Source organism: Melopsittacus undulatus, chromosome 8, assembly GCF_012275295.1.
Source record: "Melopsittacus undulatus isolate bMelUnd1 chromosome 8, bMelUnd1.mat.Z, whole genome shotgun sequence".
NCBI lineage: Eukaryota > Metazoa > Chordata > Aves > Psittaciformes > Psittaculidae > Melopsittacus > Melopsittacus undulatus.
In genome coordinates, this window is record NC_047534.1 from 38,402,420 (window position 1) to 38,425,144 (window position 22,725).

General features: G+C 40.3%; 1 protein-coding gene across 1 annotated transcript in view; it reads right to left on the reverse strand.

Annotated features, from left to right (window-relative positions):
• The window catches only part of UBE2E3 (ubiquitin conjugating enzyme E2 E3), a 56,628-nt gene that overhangs the window by 30,461 nt on the left and 3,442 nt on the right, over nucleotides 1-22,725 (reverse strand). The window contains exon 3 of the mRNA XM_034065440.1: nucleotides 22,403-22,453. Within this exon, the coding sequence (XP_033921331.1) occupies nucleotides 22,403-22,453 (51 nt within the window). The remainder of the gene's footprint in view (nucleotides 1-22,402; nucleotides 22,454-22,725) is intronic.

The following is a 22,725-nucleotide window of genomic DNA, read 5'->3' on the forward strand; positions in this document are numbered from 1 at the left end:
CTAAAGTGAGGCTTCACCCAGCACCACATTAACCTACAGAAATACACTGTGTTCAGAAAGAGGTTCAAATAAGGTCTAGCATGTAGTTTCAGATCTCTTAGGTAAACACTTAGGTAGTGTCATCTAAATCTGTTCTGGTACATGCTTACTAGTTTTTGGTTTATTTATTTATTTTTTATATCTCACTTTTTCTCACTCTAGCAAAATCTGATGCTGCTTTATAGGGGTTCAAACTGTTAATGTAAATCAGCCACATTATCCTGCAACTAAAACCCTACTATAAAAACTTTGAAAATACTGCTTTGTAAGTACAAGTGTTAGAGCAACAAGAGATATATGCACACTTGCTACAACTAAATGTAGAATTTCAGGCAAATTGATTGACATTAACAAGAAACATCAGTTTAAACTAAGAAACCAAACAAGTGAGTTAGACCAATGCCTGCCAACAACAATTCTTTAGTTTTTAGTAGACTGACAAAGACATCTGCAATGGGTTAAGAAAGAATTTTAAAATAACTATAATTTTAAGCAAGAGATTTTAAATTATAAGTGCTGGTGAACCAAGAAAAGGGAGTAGGTTATGCCAAATTCACACTTGCTTTTTAGAAGAGGCAGATGATGGAGTTAAACTGAAAGCACTGACCAAAAGCTGCTTGAGTTCATCTTTCGCCTTACCATCCTCCCTGAAGAAACCTGATGTCTTTCTGCTCTCAGCTAAATATACAGCTGACATGAAAAGCAGGCTTCCTCTTGCCTCACCTGGGAAAAAGCATGTCAAAGACCAGTGTGCAGGCATGGTGGTATCATGCCAGTGCTGCAGCCAGGAGCATGACTGGCCAGTAACAGAACACAGGAAACCAGCCAGAAAAAAAAACAACATGGTGTTTGAAACACAAAATAAACAAACACAATAACGCCCAAACAACACTTCTGTTGACTTCACATTGAGTGTAATAACAGTGGACATCATACTTTAGATAAATATGAATCCCAGGAGCTTTCCACAGAGTAATGCTGGCATGGTTTTTTGTTGTTGTCTGTCTGATCTAGCATCCTCCAAGCAGTCCTTCCGTTAATATTTCAGCAAACAATTAGAAGAGACTAATTGTGCATAGAGAGCCATGCATGAAACAGCAGCATGGGGTCTGGCTGAGCCTCAGTCCCTCAGCAAATGACTTCAAGAAGTTTTCAAGCAAGCCAAGGATGAGGGCAGAACCACAGCAGAAACTACAGCAGACTGCTTGCCTAAGAGCTGTATGTGACGCAGTAACACTTCAGTGAGACACCCTCTCTTGAACAATTAGAAGCATTATTCCAAAGAAAAAAATAACTAAGGCATACACACTGAAAGACCGAAGTATTTTTTAATTACTCCATCGATTTACATTAATTCCAGCTGTTTTCCAGTTCTCAATCCTTAGACTACCAGGCGACGCCATCTAGTGATGCCAGCTGAAAGAAAAATCATGCTCCATCCTCTATTAAAAAGGTTTCCTCTTGCAAAATTATGTTCGTGGGACTACAGCTTCAGGAGGTGCAAAATTCTCAGCACCTCTGAGCACTTTCAAACCCACCAACTTAGCAAAAAAAGTCCGGACCATTTTATTTACCCTGCAGTAATTCACAGAACTGACAACACAGAAAGCAAGCTGGGTTTATATCACATCAGAATTTAAACATGCACACCACGTAGTCTTGCAATGACACAGGGATACAGTGAAAAGCCTAATAAATTACCTTCCAATTTGGGGAACAGCTGCAGATAGTTGTTGTATGATAAAATAATTTACCTAGGTTTTGAAGATTTCCATTGGTGTGTGTAACATACCTGCTTGAAAAATCGTACCCCATCCTTACAATCTCAATGGGAAAGACACCCTGTGCAGGTTTGAACTCTCTTCTTTAAGAGGTGGAACCACTCACTTAGTTGTCTGCTGGCGATAGCTGCTAGCTGTAATTAGCTTCTGGTGGAAATTGCCAGCAGACACAACTAGAAGTCTAAATCAATTGGCTCTGCTTCCTCCTTAGAAGAAAATTGGCATTTCAGGGCTGCATTCCAGCGTGATGGATCTGAGAAACCAAAGCCAATTTGACAAGAAAGGGAAGCCTCCCTTTTCAAGGCCTGCTTTAACCCTGCACATACTGCATGTTCCTGGAGAGGATCTCATTTTTCTTCTTTTTGAATCACCAAAGGAAGTCACTACAAATACACAACAAATATCCCACTGAAAAAAGCCAGCGTTCAGCCCCAGTTATTTTCACTTCACAGCTGTGAAGATGGGAGAGGGAAAGACAAGATGCAAAATGTCAGAAATGGAGAATAAAAGCAGCCTGTGAAACAGGACTTGCAGAAGGAAGAGGAGCCCCGAGTGTGGAAAGCCAAACAAAACCCTCTAGCCCCAGCACTTGCAGCTAGTTCACACTCATCCCAGGTGCCATGGACTCTGTGTTTTGGCTGCACTGCACTGTGCCTTTCAACAGTGGCACAGTGGCATAGGTACTTTTTCTCACCCCGCTTTGCCACCATTTTCTGTGTTTGATCAATACTTCCTTATTACAACATTCAGGGCTTTATCAGTCTGTAGTGGAACATGGGCTGTGCATTCTTCTGACCTTGTCCTCCTTTACTCAATGTTCAGCCATGATGAGTAAGTGGCATCATTGCCTTGCCAGTGCTGGGCTTTGTGTAAGTCTTGCTGGGATTTAACTTCCTTGTATCTAACTCCCAGGGCTACCTGAGGACCTCAGGTGATAAAAAAAGCACTTCATTTTCCCAAGGCCACCATTAACTAGCAGTGAATATGTCTAACGCATAAGCCATCATTTTCAATAAGATGGTATCTATAACTGAGTCTTGTAACTACTCTTCAGAAGTTTAACAACTTAACAAGTCCTGCAAACATCTACACCAGGGGGCTGCCTAGAGTCTCCATGTCAACGGCACTCAAGTACACATGCCTTATCAAACCAGGCAGCACATACACAGTAAGGATCTCTGTCAGGCTACCTTTCAGCACCCACTTTATCTGTATACCACAAAACTTATGTCGATGATATCTTCAGATTCACCAGAAAGTAACATGATTTGAGATACATAAGAAACTAATATGCAAAATACACTAAATACAGCACTTACACGAAAGCTTAATGGACCAGAGAAGAGTTCAGCCAAGCAGAAACTCAAGCACGACGAAGTGGCCTTTTTTGACACTAGATAAGACGGGTCACATTGTAAACTCCTGTAATTAATGTGGATACTGCTACAACAAAGCAATGCTAGCCACTATTTTGATGCACTTCCTGAAAAGATATGCCGTGACAGCACAGCAGAGCTGCCACAATCACTCACACTCCAGCTGTATATATGCACAACTCTCTCCTAAAGATCTTTTAATACTCAGTTTGTAACCTTACTTAAATAGGTCAGCTTCTGAAAAAGGTGTGCATGAGGGGGTGCTGTTTACCACAAATTTCCTAGCAGATTAACCAGAAAAAGTGTGTACATGCTTGAGTATATTGCTCACAATACTACACTGTCCAGAAAGCAGATTTAAGAGTGCTCCTAATTTAATTTCTTTTTTAAAAATGCTCATTTCAGTATCAAGCCTCTTCCAGCATGCTACATGGCTTAAACTAGATGGGGTATTTTCCCTTCCACTTAAGAAGAAAAACATACCATAGATCTAATCCTGCCTACAGGCTAGCTTTTTCTTTCCTTTTCTAAAAGCCAACACTTACTACTTAATTATGAATCTAGCGTTTTGCACAAAAATTGGATCTTTCTTAAGCTCTCTTCTGCTCTGTATTCCTCTGACCTAAAACTGCAAAGCTGTTTCCCAAGACTTTTATCATGTCGTTCTTGTTAAACAGTTATTCTTCCTATTAAACAAGCAATAGAACAAATCCTGACTTCCTCTTTATGCAGTGGAAAAGCAAAGTTTCTGCCAAAAAAATCTACATAGCCAGGAACGTTAGCTAGTGTACATTAATTGCTTTCAAAGCTAAAGCAGTTTGCACCAGATAGGAATCTCACCCAGGAGCTGAAACTCTCCAAGACATATGCTCTTCAGAGAGAGTGAGCAAGAGATTAATAGCTGTACAAAGAGGAGCAGGGAAAACTGGATTCATACTTAGTCCAAGGATTCCCTGCACACTGAAGTGCAGTGGAGTGGTTAGCCCTCTAATATTCTGGTTTCACACTGCATAGCTCTATCCATCCCTGGGGCGGTGTGGGCCTGTAGGACACAAATCAGCAGTTCAACTCTGCCATGAAGAACAGAAGCCTTAAGTCTTCCCTGATAGAAAGCAAGTGGCTGCAAAACCGAATGTGTTGCCTGCATCATTCTTTGCCTAAGACACCATTCACTCAAAACTCAACACTGTCTTCACCCCAAGTATCTGCCTGAGCAGAAATATGGCCCATAGGCTTTGCTATTCCCATTGAGATCTCAGCCCAGTTTCTGTACGCTTGCTCGTTTCTGAAGGGCAAAACAAAGAGAATATTTGGCTTTAAAAATGCCTTGGAAAACACAAATGAAAAATTACATGAAAAGTGTACAGCCTTAATTACATCTCTCAAGGGGACAAGACAGCATTTCTGAGTCCCAGTCTTGTCTTCCCTCTACCCTGGAAATTCACAAGATGACTGGAGGTACAAATGTTCGTATTTGTAGGGGGGAAAATGACCTCCATTACATCCTCAGCAGATCATGTAAATAACAGGATGTAAAGTCTCACAGAATTAGTTTACATTTGAAACATTTTCAAAATATTGTTTTAGCTGGGTATAATAGACCACCATAAGATGTGACACACAGCAAACACAGGGCTGCAATTAAACAGCTGGCAAACAGCCAGGAAGAGATAAAGGCCCAGGCTGTCACTTGCTAGACAATATATATGGCTATTTTGGCAGCCAAAACCAAATGTGATAATTGAGCCATGACACATTAAAAAGGCACACAATTTCCAAGGAAAGAGTTCCTGAGCACTAAGCAGGGAGCATCTACAGTGTGCTTACAGCGAACCAAGATTTAGGAGTAATAATGACATCGGACTGATTACAATTCAGTGGTGCAAAGCCAACCTTGTTTAATGTGCTGTGCCACTGTAAGCAGTTATATACAACCAGACATAAAAATACATGTGTGAAGCCCACAAAGGCTGTCAGTTTTAGACACAATGGGAATCTGAGGCACTGTCTTGAATTGTTCCCTGCATGTTTTCTATATTAATAAGTTTTTTTATATAGTAGTATTCTTATCTCCAGAAATAACAGTGCATTTGATTTGACTTTCAACACTGGGAAAAGCCCCAATCTATATTATTCTGTTTCAAGATAAAAATATACAGCAACACATGAAGAATAAATAACCCTTCAGAATCACACTTCTGCTGTAAAGAAGACTGTTTTGTTTAAGATATGAAGAACCTTAACACTTGCAGCAATAGCTGTTTGGAAGACAAAGTCCGGGAGCTTTTCTAGTGTTTCACTACATGTTCTATTAAATAACCTAAGGACACAAGAAACGAACAAACGTACCAAATGAAGACACAGTTTTAACACAACACCCAGCAGCTACACAAAGCCTCCTATAAACACGCCACCAAATTAGCATGCTGACACCAGCTGCATTTCCTTCTTGAATAAAGGACTTGAAAGCCTATACATCGTCAGCCCCCAGTCCATTCATTCACTAACCTCCCACAAAGTGCAGGTATTTCATGATCTAAAATTACGCTTATATAATAGAGCAGCTAAATTTAGGCTCTGTAGCAGGAAAATCCCTATCAAGAGTTTTACTTCCTAATCTAATTCTAAACTTAACCACATTAAAGATGCTTTCAAATAAAGAAATTGCATTTGCACCATCCCTAACCAAAATTTGCAGTTTAACGACAGAGCTTATAAAAATTACAAAAATCCACTTTTAGGCCCACTAGCATCAGTTATATCAAGAAGTCAGCTGCACAGCTCTTCACAACAACACCAATGAACCAGAATCAAATCCAGTAATGCCATCAAAACTTTTGGAAACAATCCCCAGCACTGAGCATCAAAGAAAAAGGGAAAAATAGAGATAGTAAGAAGGACTTCCTTCCATTTAATCTTACTTCTTACCTCATATCAATTATCAAAGTGCTCTGAAACATGTTGATTTCCCCAAAGCAAATTCCTTACCTGCCTCAGAATCAAACACCAAGCACACACTTCATTCACAGCTAACAGCCAGGGCAAACTGGCATTGCTATTACTGGGCCAAAATGAAGAATCAGCATCAAGACTCAACTTCATACTAAACCCAGTACAACTGTAATAATTACATAATCTACTTTTACAGAATTATCTTTAATGGCTGTGCTAGTAACTTCATTAAGTGTCAGTAAAGGAAATGAAAAAGCTTAAAGATGAGGACAGAACATGAACTTTTGGCTGCTTCCTCAGGAGATGCATCAAATATGTTACTTCTGTCTGAGGAACAGCAGACTCCTGAGGGTAGCTGTTATGCAGCCCTAAGAAGATAAATGAGATCACAGTATGAATTTTTCTGACCCCCAAATTAAAAAGAGTAAAGGGGGACAATTTCAAGAATAAATTAGTCAATTTTCATCTAAAAACTTCATACTACTGCATGTATAAATGGCATATTATAAGAGTGAAACATATTAAAGAAGCCTAGTCTTTGCATTTTTTTGTCCCCAGTACTGCAGCAGACACACAGACACATTATTCCTCAGGCTCTGCCAAGTGATGTTTCATGGCAGCTGAAACAGGGCTAATTCACACTCCCTTCAGAAAACCATTTAAACACACACACACATTTTCCCAGAAAAGGTGGGAAAGGTATGGTGTGCTTTCTCTGACTCAGGGCCACAAAGCAGAAAGGCACTAATTAAGAAGGTAGAAAACAAAGAGGAATGAAGAGAAGTCCCAGTTAATTAACATAGCTCATACACTTGCCCCTTCCATACCTATCCTATGACAATTCACTAAAGAAAATAATTTTTTCATGGATTTTTTATTCGGGCCTCACTGTGAACAGCCAGTTATGAAAAGAGCTCTTATGGAATTAAATGTCATCCAAAAAGTAAATATTCATATAGATTAAGGGGAAGTGTGATGGAAAACTGTTTTAGGACAAGAAACAAACATAAATAAATAGCTTTGCAGCATGAGATTCTTTGAGGAATGTGAATAACACTGTGTCAGACAGATACTACAAGTAGGTAGCTTACTTACACCTACCAGGGAATCAGGGAGTGTTTCTTGTTATGGCTATGTTAACTCCATTCAACCTTTGGCCACTAGTAATCAGCTGCAATTGCAAAAGAAACTTTGTCTGAAAATACAAGGAATTGTAGGTAAAAGCTTTTTATCTTCTGCTGCACAAGTAGTAGCTGTAAAAAGGTGCATCCCAGTATAATGCAGTGCACTAATCCTCCCCACAAAGCAGAATACCCTGGAGTAGATAATAACATTCTCTGCAGAGTAAATCCTCTCTTTATTTATACTCTGGCACTGTTTTCTGATGTTTACATTTACTGAACAAGCCAAAATATTACTCAGACTTATTTTTTCTTTATATTTCACATTTAGAAGAACAACAAAGCTCTGAGCACCTGGACCATAATTAAATCTATAATTCATCCAGCAGCATGAAGACTAATATGCAAATAAATTAACTCCACCTGCCAGAAGAATTAATAATACCAGGAACAACTCACTGAGATACCAAAAATGAGAACATGAAGGTTTTGCAGGAAAGCTTGTATCTTTCAAACTTCACTTGGGAAGATATTTTTTCCAAAATTCCTACTCCAGTGGCAATCCAGACTCTAACACTAAAACTTCAGAGGTTAGAAAAAAAAAGCAAGAACTACTAACTGACAGACCAAGAGGGACAGTACCCATTAGCACAGTCACTGTGAGTCATGCTACAAGCAAAGCATGTCTACACCACTAGCATGATGGGCTACCACTGCTCCTCTCTGGAAGAAAGAGGTGCCCTTGGCTGGTGCTGCTGGCTCTGGAGCAGAGCTGGACTGCCCCAAACCCACATTTGGTCCTAAAAGAGGTTGCAGCTTCTTGGGATCATGTGTAGCTGGTGGAATTTCAAACACTCAAGGTACTGCAGTTTATACGCCTAGCCTAGGAGAGAAGAGCACAAAGGTGTGCTCCTTTGTTCTGTTCTGCATACAGACCTGCTAAAAGCCAAGGTCCTGGCTGCACCTAGCTTAGAGACTGTAGTGACACACTCCAGCAGTGCCAGGATGACTCATGGTTCTTTGCACTCTGCCAGCTGACTTTGTACCAACTAGAGATGTTGCATATAGAAAGCGCAAGCAGATGTAGCACAGCATCTCACGGATGCTGCTTGTCAGGCATACTTTGCTAATGACATGCATCTACTGCAAAACTAACCAGAAAATCCCTCTGTTTTGTGATCAGTGACTGACTTCAGAAGAAGATTGACAGAATTACTCCCAGAAATAACACTCAGTGCACCACATGGACTGCTCACTGCACAATTCAGTATTGCCTTTCTTTTTCCTTCAGGCTGCAAAAGTCAATTGCTCTTCCACAGTTAACAAACCTGGAACGCTTCTGGGTATAAATGGATCTGCAGTAAGACCTGGGGCAATACAGTCTCTTTTAACTACCTGTTCTTCTTCACACACTTTCAAGAAGTGGACAACCAAAATGGTATTTCTATTGGTGCAGCAGCATTTTTCAAACAGCACTCATCTTCCCATCTCCTGAAACCAGCTGCTATCACACTGGTGAGCATGTCTCATCTTTACTAGAAAGCCCAGCCTGGATGGAGGATTTTAGAAGGGAGGAATCCAGCTTATCTCAGGTGTAGGAAGAGGTACATTCGCTGTCCCTTCTGTCTCTTTGCTCCCATGTTTAATAACAAAAGAAGAATGCGAGCACACCTGAGTTTGACAATACAGATAAGAGACTTTATTTGCATTTGCTCTTCAAAGGTCAGAATCTGAATACAGGAATAAAGAAAAGTTAAACACACCAAATTTGCATTTGCCAGAAAACAGAGAGTTACCAAAATCTCTCTTACAGTTCTGCCTGATTGAAAAGCAGGCCATAGCCATTTACAGCACAAATATCAAGCACAGCCTGCTCCTCAGCTAACAACACAGAGCAGTACACAAGAGCAATTCAGAGATGCAAACGGCCTAAAGAGCATCCAGCAGGATGAGGAGTCACATTCATTCAGTGAATGGCACAATCCTGTATTTAAGCTGCCTGCAGAAGGTACTAGTACCCTTCAGAGGGGAAGGAGCTGCCAGCTCACAGCCCTCCCACCCTGCTGGGAGACTGCGGCTATTTCAGCTGGCAGTGCCATGCCAGGGAGCTCAACAATCCGATATGCTCACAGCCATGTAAACCAAGCAGCCAAGAAATCCAGAAAGCTGCATCCCAAGTTCAAAGATGTATTTTTCCAATGTTACATACAGCTTAACTATTTGCAAGGATAGATTAATTCCGGCTTATGATTTCTAGACTAGCAAAGCTTTGTCTGCCTCAGACTACAGAACTCCCCCCTCCATGCTTAGACTGGATAAGGATCCAGGGAATTTGTGATTTTCTAGTAAAAGCACAGTGTGGAGTTAAAATGTCAGCACATACCTGTTCACTAGTGAACACCTAACAGATGGAGCCAGCAAACACATTCAACTCATTCCACAACCCTCCCCCACAACTCAATCCTTCATGTCATCAAGCATCAGTTCAGATACGAGCATACCAGGTACAAAATTAATGCCATTCCATGCAAAGTAGAATGTGCTGCTGTGAAGATTTAACAAAAAAATTCACGTTTTGACTGGCTTCTCCAGAATTTTAGTTAGGCTGGAGAGCAGTGACAGACCTGGCCACGGAGACTGGGATGTGGCTGGTACACAGCACCAATGTGTGCCACAAGGCTACTCTGCACCCACCACCTGAAATAAAGCACTGAGCCAGAAAACCTCCATAACCCATACACCAGTTTGTTGCAATCACCAATTTCCCTTAGGAAAGGGACAGAAAAAAACTTTAAGGAGAATCTGAAAACACTGGAGAACTGTATTAACAAACCAACAGTAATGTGATTTCTCACTGGTTGTGTCTGAAGGGATAGAAGGCCGAAGACGAAGGTTAGCTAAAGCAGAAGAAACCTTTTCCATCTCCCTAACCACCTACAGAGAGTGCATAAAGTAGCAAAGCAACCCTTTTAACTGTTAAAAAAACAAAACAAAACAAAACCCAAACTGTGTTTTTTTTCCTCTCAGCTTTCTACGACCTTTTTAAAGAGCCTACTACTGAAAACAGCTTTACGTATTTGGTAATAGCACTGAAGCTGTAGTAATCTCATGGTTCCACACAAAAGGCTCGAAACTTTTCACAGGTGCTTTTATACCTCAGCATCAACTTACAGAACCAGCTCCTCCTTTCCACTTCCATTAAAGCATGACAGAGAATAGTAAGGATCACCACCACAGAATGCCAGGCCAAATTAAGTTTATTAGACCTTCAATAGCTATTTCTAGCTTTATTTAGACATTGTATGCAAAGCACAGAAAAAAACACACAAAAGACAGGTGCAATTCACAGGAAGTAACAGTTCCCAGTTCCTTCTGCCCAGATGAGAAGTACCAAAGTCTAACTCATGGTAGTTTCTTACAGAGCTTGTTTTTTGTACAGAAATAAGATAAATTGGTAACAAAAGATTTATCTGATCACTGCAGCTCACATGTTTATTTACTCCATCCCTGACCCCACCTTCACTAATTTCTAGGAAAGCACACTTAGGGGAACTTTGCCCAGAGTGACCTTTATAGCTAAGAGAACCACAGTGGTTGCTTTAGTACCCACGATCATAACTGTTAGCCTGCCTTCCAACTTATAAGAAATTACTTTGCTTCTTCTATTCCTAAGACAAAAAAATACCCAAGAAGGCTTAACAAAACCAAAGACTTAAAAAAAACCTAGTCTGGGGTCTTACCATGAAAAAAGAACAGTAAAAAAAAACACTCGAAAGAAAAATGTTTTCACCATATTTGTTCTCGGATAATGTAGAAAGTAATTGATTTCTGCATCTATTGATCCACTTAAAATTTGGTACGGTATCTTATCAAGCAAATCACTGCTCTTTACTGCTCTGTTTTGGTGACGTTCTTTTTTTAGTAACCAGTTTCTTTTTTAAAAAACTAAGTTATGGTGTGTTTGTTCTGGTATAAGTAAGTATACCAGCTGGAATTCTGGCTTCAGACTACCCCAGGAATCCCAGCATCCTGTGGAGGAAGAAGAATGTGAAGCTAGGCACTACCTGGCTGCATAAAATTCATATGGGTATCATACAAAATATCTACTCCGGAGAAGCAAACATTTTCACAGCCACAGACTGTGCTTCAAACAGTTTATTATGTGAAGATCACTCTCTCAGATGTGATTACTGCTTAATCACATTTGTAGAATTTTAGGTTGTGTAGTATTTCTGCCTTTTGCATAATAAATTTGTTTAATCATTCAGACTATGCTTAATATGCAGTAGGCTGCGCTGAATAACTTAGGTCACTTAAATTTGCTTCCATAGGAATACAGTGATGGTTTCAGATTTCATTACAAGTTGACCTTAGTCTCTTAAGACCTCTCTTTGCTTTTGCTTTAAAGGCTAGAAATTAAACCAAATTTTTAATTTCCACACCTTCTCCCCCCCTCCCCCCCCCCCAGATGTTGGAAGTCCAAAACTCTAACCACAAAACTGGGCTTTGGCATAATGGGTTTGATTCACTGGGCCATCAAGGTGTCTGCAAATGGGGGTGTCGCTAAATCTGTGATGTCCCATTTCAGCTTCTGCCCTTGACATTAACGAAGTAGATACAGATGTACCTTAGGTTACCTACAGACAAGTCAGGATATGCATCAATGTACAACAATAACGCACAGCTCAATGTCAACTAACCACCCCTGCACCACCTCACTTGTCCCGTGGATCCTCCAGCCTGGATGAGGTCTGATACTGAGATACCAGGGGGAAGGACAAAAGCTAGTTAAAGCATGAACATACCCCAGGCAGTGACTGCACAGTAGACAAGTCCTTTGTTTGTCAGAAAAGGTGCCTGTGTGCCAGGAATCTGGCTGCCCATTGTCTGCTACAATAGCTGCAGCTTCACAGCTAGAATCACCATCAGCTGAACATATCTCCTATTTCATAGCTACTAATCTGCTGCTAACCTTCCCTTACAGAGAGGAAAACACCAGTATTTCTCTTTGATGCTTGTCTTCCATTTGTCCCATAAAATGTGACTTGACCTGACCCTCTACTGATTTACTCTGTCTTCAATGTTTTGGTGATTTCCATCTCTAGGCTTTAGGGTGAAGTGATAACTTGAGTTCAAACTTAAACTACCTCACTGCAGCTTCAAGCTCAATGAACTGACCTGGAACTGCTGAGAACCCTCAGTAGTAGTACGAGCAGTTGCATGAGTGCTGGACATCACTACCTTTGCTCAAGCTATGCTAATCACGCATCCACAAGTCACACTGACTTCACACTGAACATGTACCTTAATGTACTGACTGATTTCCAGTCCTGCCACTGAAGCTACATCCAGGTTTTCTGGACAGGGAGGAGCTCACCTCAAAGACAATCGTGTTGTGACTCCCTGAGGCTGGCCTTTAGCTTTGCCGTCTGTTCTTTGCCTTCACTGGCTGCGTTCCCAGTGCCGGCACCCTTCTGCATGCCTCAGAGAGGAACTACTGAAGTTTATAGCAGCATTAACTCATCAGCTGGAAACCTGCCAGGCTGCTTACATTTTCACTACCATCTTCTGAGGCCTGACTCCAGAAGGTGCTTAGAGATAGGATCCACGGTCAGAGGCAGTGTGCTATACAACTCTTTTCTGATGTGCTTGGATCCATTTGGGGTGTTGTGCACAGATGCATGAGGGCTTGCGTTATCTACTACAAACTGCCTCAATGAAGCGGAAAAAAAAATGTCCCTCACTTTTGTTTCTCTCAGTGTTAAAGGTGCCTGTGGAACAAAAGCAGAGTATCCGAGCACAGAGTACATGGAGTATCAAACCCCAAGATCTATAGCACAGCCTGTGCTATTAGTTTCTCACAAAGATGATATACCTCTGGAGAATTTATGACATTTGCTAGCTTATTTCTAGTTAGCAGCACGTGACAACTTTGTGCAAGGAAAGTAGGATTGGACCCAAAAGGAAAACAAAGATAAAATGGGGAGGAGGGGAATCAGCAGAAAAAAAACCCAAAACATTAGTAATTTGCTTTTTTTAATTGATAGCAGCACACAACCTGTGCGCTTCCAGTGACTTTCCCAGTAACTGGTGTTACAGCTGTTGCTTGTAATCATAGAAACTGTATATTTTCCAGGATGATTATACTACAAAACCCTGATTAAAATAGTTTTTAAATGAGGGGAAAATCACTTCCTAATAAGCTTTCCTTTAATATTGTCATTTAAATCTGGTATCACAGATAGCTTGATCAAACTGGTCCTCAAAAGGTCACATTTCCTGCTTAAAGATAGAAATAAGAGTACCTAAGTATCATAAGCATCTACCAGTCATTTGTCTAAACTCTGTTCTTAAAAACCAGTGGTGATGAAGATCCACAACCTTCTTATGCATTACTGTCTTCATAGGTAGGTACTCCTCACATCTAAATTAGGTCTTCATTATGATAATTTAAGTTGCTGTACATAACCACCAGGCAAGACAAGCAACAATTGCCTGTTCTGCTCTGCAACAACTTTCTTCAATTCTATATCCAAAGATTACTCCTTCTTTCTTTTTTTCCTCTAACCTGTATTGTTTCCTGCTACCCCACATTGCTTTGCAGTGTTGTGCCTAACATTGGATGAGGTACTCCAGCTGGCCTTTTCTAGTGCTGAACAGAATGGAATGGATTTACATACCACGTCCCCAACATTTCTTTTCTTTTTATTTTTTTTTAGTGCACCCCTTATTGTGACTGCTGCTCTATTTATTTATCTTGCTGCAGCTTTATACTGTATACTCCTGGAAAGCACAAGATCCTCAGAGTGGCTACCCCTTTTCTGAAGAACTGCTTCTCATCCAGCCTTCCTTCTTTTTCCCATGGATTTGTATAACTGATTATGCTACTAAAGTGTTGTGCCTTGCAGTTCTCATTATTAAATTACATGCTATTTTTAAGGTAATTTCCTATATTTGCCCATGTCACTTTGCATTCTAGTCCTGTCCTCTAGTGTGCCTACAACCCCTTCTTCCCTGCTGTTACCTGCAAATGCAATTTATATGCTCTAGTCCAATGACCATGTCAATAATGGAAACATCAATTACTAAAGACTGCAGGATGGTCCTCTACATGCCCTCTATACAAGTTCTTCCAACCTGAAAGTGACCCACTGATAACAACAGATCACTGTGGTGTTTCGAGGCAATCTCTCCCCTCATTTAGTTTCTCAAAGTGATGCTTACAACAGTAGTTTCAACACTGTCGACTAAATCTGTATCCGAGTTCCTGACAGATCTGGCCAGTCTGTTTTACAGTAAGTGCTATAAAATTAACAACTGCTCCAACCACAGTTCTGAACTAGATAACAGTATAGTGCACTCTCTGCACAGGGAGAATTAATCCAAATTAATGCAAGCAGGCTAGGACTCGTTTATCACTAGCAGTTACTGGCTCAAAGTAAGGCATCATTTTAAGGTTACAGCATTGTTCCTGGTTAACTTAGCGGTATGCCTGATCCCGATCTAGATGGCAGCTGGATACCCTTGCTCCTGCCTTAGCTCTGAACTCAGAAAACATGCTTAAGGTATTTTTCATGATGTCTGTACTACCCGTTTTAAAATGTTCCATATCTATGCAAATCCTAGTTATACCAGCTCCAGGAAATCTCCACACATCAGCTTCTTATGAAGTAGTCGACACATTTTAAATAAAGGGTTTAAGGTAGTTTAGCTAATTCTCTTACACTTGCACTTTGTTAACTTGAACTAAAACTACGTGTCCCAACTCTGCAAAAATAAAGATAAAATCAAAGAAGAGTAACCGATACACACAGATAAATCAGTCTGAGGGGGAAGCATTCAGTGTGCTAAGACCTTGACACACATACTGTTTATCACAAACCAAGTATGACAGGCTGGCAGTGGTAAGCAGTGCAGAGTTTGAGTGTAAAAAGATATATATATATATATATATATATATATATATATACATACACACACGGCATATTTTAATCAGTTTTACCACAGAGCCTGAGGGGCCTTTGTGCAGTTATACAAACGCGTATTTGAAAAGCAGATCTGTCCTTAAGTCTAAGAACACACGGCTTTGCAGTTTTCACAGTTTTTTGAACACCACTTAAAGAATTGTTTGAGAACCTGGTCCTGCATGGGCTCTTCTATTGCTTCCAGACAGACATAGTGAGGTTCAGTTCTCTACCACCAGCAGGTGAGTGAAAAGTGTATGAACTATTTCTACAACGCTACATTAGATAGACAGCCACGATTCTTCCTTTTTTTGCTCTTTGACAATAATGCTGAAGAGAACTGGTGTAAGATTTATACAGCCTTTTGACTAACAGAGATATTTAAAAGCATGTCTGATAGCACTGTGAATACTGCTTACACCAGTGCCTAACCTGCAAATCTGCAGGCATGAAAACTTACATGAGAAAGTCACTGTGTGGGGGTTGGTTAAAAAAAGCTTGGTTTCTAGCTTGCAAGAGGTTGATACTAGCACAGGTAAAAACACAACAAACATGACCCCAAACTTGAGGCATTTTGAGTTAGTGGATGCGCCATCTAGTCTCAACTGCAAAGAAAGTAAATATTCTCCCAATTCAAAACATTCAGGAATTACACAATCTGCCACTGTTGCATTTTTCCTTTGTAATAAAAGCATGCTAAATAACAGTGTGCTCAGGCTCTACTTAACACTTCAATGTTTTACTGAAATGCCTTTCTAAATTTGTTTCATCCCTCCTCCTTAAGGGACACACTGACTAGTGGCAAATAAGGTAAAAGCCATTCTGCACACATAAAAATGGCACAATCAGGCTGTTACTACAAATGGACAGAAATACAGGGATACCCGACTTTGGATTGCTGTGCTCAATTATACCACTCCTCCCTATTCTGACCTAGACTATACTCTTCTGGTCACAAAGAGAGAGGGAAGAAACAGAATGGAAGAAAATGATTAGTAGAAATAATCCTAGACACATCAAGGCTATCACTAGCTAAACATATCTTTACATCACTGTGAGCCATTGATTCAGCAACTAACAACAAAGGAATTGCTTTAGAAGGAAGCACAAGACGATGTTTGGAGCTGGACAATACTAAAAGTAGTATTTCAATACTCCCTTAAGAGCTACTTCAAACATGTTCTTACAGGAGTTGAGAACCTTCTTCATTATATTTTTGTAACTGCACACTTCTGTAGAGGGAAGGAAGTGTGAGAAATAATCGTGTGGGTTTGTGTTCTTAAAACCATTCTGCAAGCTTCAGCTTTCTTGTGTTGCACCCGGTGGTGAGAAAGTGCTGGGTGGAGAGCAAAAATACAATGTAACTATCAGAAGATACACTATCCAGTGGAGTTTGGGTGAGCTTTTATATTTTGCTCATACAGCTTCAGCAGAGGCACTTTTGCACATACTCCTAATACACTGTCTCTTACATACCTTAATCAACTTCTCCTTCTATAGGGAAATATTGAGCCTTCACAGTTGGTGTTTTCACCGCAGAGGTGAAAACAAGCAAAACTGACATCTTTTTTTTCTTCTCTCAGTGAGACTGGGTATTTAGCAATCTGAAGAGGTTTGCCCAATAAGAAATTAACAGAATAAACACAAACTAGGGCACTGCCATTGATCAGAAAAGTCAACAGCTTGACTGGGAAAAAAAAAAACCAGCACATGTGAAGACTCAGGCACATGTGTTTGCTACCGTGTAGGGTCCTGGTATTTGTCTGCATTCAGAATATTCTTCCTCCTACTGATTTCAAAAAAGCAACAGAACTAGCGCCTGGCTTTGACAAAGGAGAGATGGAAACTTATTACATTTGAGAGACAAAGGAATGGATTGACTTATTCATATCCTGGTGTGCCTGACAAAATGCTTTGTGTGAACAATGCCTACTCTGAAGGGAGGGAGGAAAAAGCCAGCAGAGCTCGTTTGAATCACCTATTTAAACCGTTTAAGCAAACTTGGATGATTTTTTTATTATTATTATTATTTCCCCCCCATCTTCCCCCCCCCCCCCCCCGAGGAGCACTATGGAGTAATCACATGAATCTGCTTCACTTACTCACTGGAGTAGTCACCTCTATGGCAGAACTGGAGCAAACCACAGCTGTGCAGTAACATCTTCAACAGGCACAACTGTTTGCAGAGTAAACATTTGCCTATAACCTTACTGTAGATAGAGTATGTTAACAAAAGGAAGGCTTCTACCAGCTTAGCTGTGGCACCTTCCTCGCTAACATAAGGCTGCATTAGCTCAAATCCAGCACTATCTCTGCACGTGGAAGAGCCTGCACCACTGGCACAATTGTTCATTGCTCCTCATTGTTTCAGACAGTTCAACTGAAAGAGCTTAAATTGCTGGTGTGAAGAACACCTTCACAATATTGCTTTAAATACATGCTGTACTGCTTCCCCACTGATGGGGTAATAACCACAGTGAGACAGTTACAAACATCTGGATTCATGGGTCCATAACTAAACCAGTAATAGCATTCGTCTGCTAGGGTTTTGCAGGCATTTTTCTTTGTGTTAAACTCCAGACTGTGGGGTTGGGCTGGCAACACTCTACAGCATAGAATTAGCCCAAGATGTGGCAGTAATGAAAGGGACAAATGCAGTCCTTAGGAAGCAGAAGAATCCTGTATTAAAACAAACCCCCTACATGTCTTGCTCCCATTGTACTCAGTACACATACTTCAGAGTGTTATTTTAAAATAAGTAATTTTAAAATGAACCACTCATAAATTATCAACCTACTTGTGAGCCTAGGAAATGCTACAAACAGCAAAACCATCAACTGCTTCCTTCTGTAGTACTGCTCAAGGAATCACATTAGTATATATTAGCATACAAGGCCTGAAAATAAACAATAATCGAGACAGTAATCCCTGTTAAGGAAAATCTTTTCAACAGAGCTATCAGGTCAGGCACTCACTAGCTAGAGCATGAGGCAGAGCAGGGAGCCTCTGGGACGATCCAAGCAGCTCTCCCTTGGTAAGAATTCCCATTTCCCAGCAGCTGTGAAAGAGGAAAGCTGTCTCTCTGACCAGTGCTCTAAGGCACGTGTTTCATCTGGCCTTTCCTCTTTTTCTTATTCCTTTTTTTTTAACCAGTTGCTTTCTGATGTCTGATCTTTAATTTAACAAACAGAAAAGATTAAAGCAAACTGACAGAACAGATTACAAAGTGCTTGAATTCTCCCACTTGTATGGGAAAGATGCACTATCTTAGCTCACCTCTTTTTAAACCATATGAATTAAACTCTGAGTGGATACACTGCTTTGATTGCCTACAAAGTTTATACCAAACTGGATTTGTTGTAAAATGGGTTGTAAACTATAAACTAAGCTGGCATGGGTGTTACTAAATTTACTTAATACTGGATTGAACTTTAAAAACTTTCCCATGAAGATGAACAATGATTAATTTTGGAATGGAAATGAGGAGTGGTGAGGAAAAGAAGACTGGGAATACATTTTTTTTGCTATTGTGGATCAGCAGGGCAGCCAAGAACAGCTAAAGGAAGCTGCTATTAATCACTGTACCCCTGGGAAAGGCCTCATTTGTGACAGCCCTAAAAGCCAGGAAACACAAGGAGCATTGGGACAGCTCTGCCCTGCTCCACCTGAGCTGCAGCCTCCACATTGGGCAGGTCAGAACAGCAGCCTCAGATATAACCTTAACTACAGAACAGTGATCTCTGATCTGAACAGATTTATGCCGCGAACTGAAAATGGTAATTTCAGATATGTCAAACCTATTTAGCAGCATCTCTGTACCTCGTATTTACCACACATCACGTGCAAGATTTCTGCAGCATTTTCCTGAGAATGTGTAACGGTGGGGTTTGGCACACTTCCATACCTTGAAGTATGTGTAAGTGCTTAGCCATGGTTTGAAACTGAGCTGCCTAGGAGCAATAGGGCCAAGACCTTTTTAGCTTTGCTTTATGCTATTAAAAGCACAAAAGAAATTAAATACAGCACACTGCACCAAGTAGCACACTTTGAGTTAAGCCAGCAAAAGCAAGAAAAAACAGGATCAGATACCTGCGTCCTCAGTTACCTATCTGTCCTAATGCTACAGTGCATGTTGGACAGTAACTAACTTGTTTCAAGCTCTCCTCTTGGACGGAGGAAAACGTGAGGCATAAGCAATACGTAATTTCCTTTCAACATCTTTAGAGGCTTAAGACAAAATCCAATTTTATTGTTTTCAGTGTTCTATCTTTGAAATCACATAAAAATCACAGGAATTACTGTATGTTAAAGAGGAGAGCTACCAGCGTAAAATTATTGAGTTTTATACTTGGTACCCCCAAGATGCTGCTCACAAACATGACAACACAATGCATGACAACATGATTTTTCTAACAGTTCACTGTCCAGTTAACAGAATCAGAAATCAATCTCAACTGTTGAGACAAGCAAGCAAAAACCTGCTTTTTACACATTTCCACTGTGCCTGCCATTCTGCTACCCCAGTGCCTAAAATAGAAGCTAATGTGCAGCCCAGGTCTGCTCAGCACACCCAGAAACGGGGCTTTCTTGGGGCTCTGGCATTTTTATAAGACAAATATTCTAGCAACACATGCGACTGTGGGAAATGTAAGTGCTGAGGAAACCTATACCTCTTTTGCATGAGAACCACAGTGCAACCAGTCAGTGTCATTTCTAAATAGCTAATCATCCTCAGATCACTCTGTGATCTGTGATCGCGTCAGTGTTTAACATGATATAGGACAGTTCAACAGTATTCAGTATTTGCACTCTATCCTGTTAAAGTAACATTCAATGTCTTACATGTGCCATAATCATATTTTAAATATTGGTAATTTTTTATCACTTATGTAACTGAGTAACCAGAAGGACCATCAGCCTCCAAAAGCATCAGTTGGCAGTTGTATTCTTGTGAAGCCTACAACATGTGGACTACAATTGATAAGGGTGTGCTCTAGAACCGGAGGAGAAACAAGCCCACAAGAAGAAATCTCTTTGGGAGAACTTACGACACAAGGGTTTTTATTGCTAAAGCTCATATGAATGTGTCCAAGTTATGCAGGCTTTTAAATATTATTTTACAAATTCTTTTTCTTTTACAAGAAATCTAAGATGTAGCGTTCTGCTGCTTGTTGTACGATGAGCAATGAAGAGGTGTCATATGCCTGCTGTGTCAGTCTGTTCCCTAATCTGTGCTACTACACCCTGTAAGAAAGTGTGCTACAACCTTCAACTGCTCTGCACATAACACACAGCTGCATTTACCTCCTGATACCAGAAAGGCTCCTTCTAAAACATCAGTTCCAATGTAACAGTAATCCTTCAGGCACTGAAACTCTCTTTAAGCTGCTCATTGTGAAAACCCAGAATATCTGTTACAGAAGCCAATAGGTATTGTAAATACCTTTTATTTGGCAAAAAGTAAAAATGCATTCATCATACAGTTGTTATTGAATAAAAGGACTAAATTCCTCTTAAAAATACTTATGGGAACAGAAGCACTGACTTCCTCACTGGCAAAAAAATAATCTTTTTCCCTACGCTCTGTAGGAGAGAAATGTGAGTAATTTTAGGCACATTGGGGGGTTTTCATCATTCTCAACAGCATCTCTGGGCATCTGGTAGTACCAGCTCATCAGAAAAACTCCCTGCAATACTCTTGTGATAATATGAGAGGAACATGCTTTCCTAGAGAACTAAATATCAGATGGTAATGGAGAGTTTGAGAGGGGTGGCTTCTCTTTCTAAAAACCGAGCTGCAACTTGCTGTACCCAAAACTGCTATAATTAACCTTTTTAAGCAACTATAAGGCAAAGTGTTGGTGTTCTATTTCATTTCAATATTTTCCCTCCTACCATGCCCCCTCTTTGAGGGTCCAAGTATAAAGTGCAGGACCAATACAGAACTAGATTCCATTAATTTATTAAAAGTCATTAAAACAGCTATTTAAAATAAAAATACCTCCCACTTCCCCAAGGAGAAAAATCAGCAAATACACCGAACAGGCATTTGGCTCTGTTGAAGAGGTAGAGCCCCTGACCCTGCATGCAAATACATCAGACAGCCACAGGCAATCTACAGCAGAGACCTCAGGGTAAGACATCTTTACCACAAATTCAATAAAACACAGCTCTGGTTAGTCCCTGCTTTCACGGACTAGTTAGACACAAGAACAACTCACATCTTACTCAATTCTTGCTGCAAAACCTGCAGCAAACTTTTCCAGCTATTCAGAAAGCCAAACTACACCGACATAAAATCAGAAAGCACTTCCAGCATTTTTCACACATGTACAGGGCTCACTGTTACACAGGAGCTATTAATCTCAAAATACCTTGCAGTCAGAAATCTTACCGAGATACATCAAATGAAAACACCAGCTTTACTGCAAATCTGAACACCGGACGCTCACAGCTGCTGAGAACTTTAATGCATCCTTTAAACAACAGTAAAACGTGCACAGATTTAAAGAAATCAGCCAGCTATGCTACCATTTAACTTTCCTATAGATGACGAGCTCCGGTTACTGACACTTTATCTAGCACTCAATCACTCAATCTTCCAAGCTTATAATTTCATTTCCTAAAACCTAACAGAAACATCTCCCAAGTTGAGAACTTCCTTAAAAATAGTCTCTATTAAGAGACTACCACTTTGACCAACAGACACGTATATTTAAAGGCAATGCTTTAGTTTATCTAACTGCTAAGCAACACACTAAGAGAAAGTGTATAAAAATCACATAGGGTTCTTTACCTTTACTTCAGAACGAAGTGATAACTCTATAAACCTGGCACTCAAAAAGCCAGTTCAAACTACATGCAGACACAAAGTTGAAGCTTCAGGGTATTCTGAAGTTCATATAAATTAATGTTTCACAAAGGCAGTGACAAGCTATGAAAAATAAACTGAATACACTTTACTGTGTACATCAATCACTAACCATTACACCTCCAACACACAGACAAAATAGCAAACTTCAGTATCAAAGGTTCCCTATGCTTGCTCCATCTGCTGCACACAATTTTTTGTCTAACAGTCACTGGCCGTGAACACCAAGTTTCCCATTTGTTAGCCTGAGCACATGAATCTCCTACCACCGTCCACAATTTAAGAAGCTGTTACATACCTGCAGTTAGGAGGAGGATCAAGGGTTATTTCAGCTAGCTCCTTCTGGATTCTGTTGGTGAAATGAGAACAGACACAAAGCATTTGAGATAGTCTATAGAATAAATCAGGGAATTACACTGCCCTCTACCACCATGCAGTTAAATGCAAGATTGGCTTTGCCTTCAGTAATGCTAACATGGCTGCTTCCTCTTTGTTCTCAGAGGCATAACCCAAATCCCACAGCTGAGAAACTTTGCAGCTTTTTTCCTGCTCCACGCTGTGTGTAAACAGAACGCTTCCAACTGAGCTGGGTAGGAATCTCCCACAAGTATCCAGAAAAGT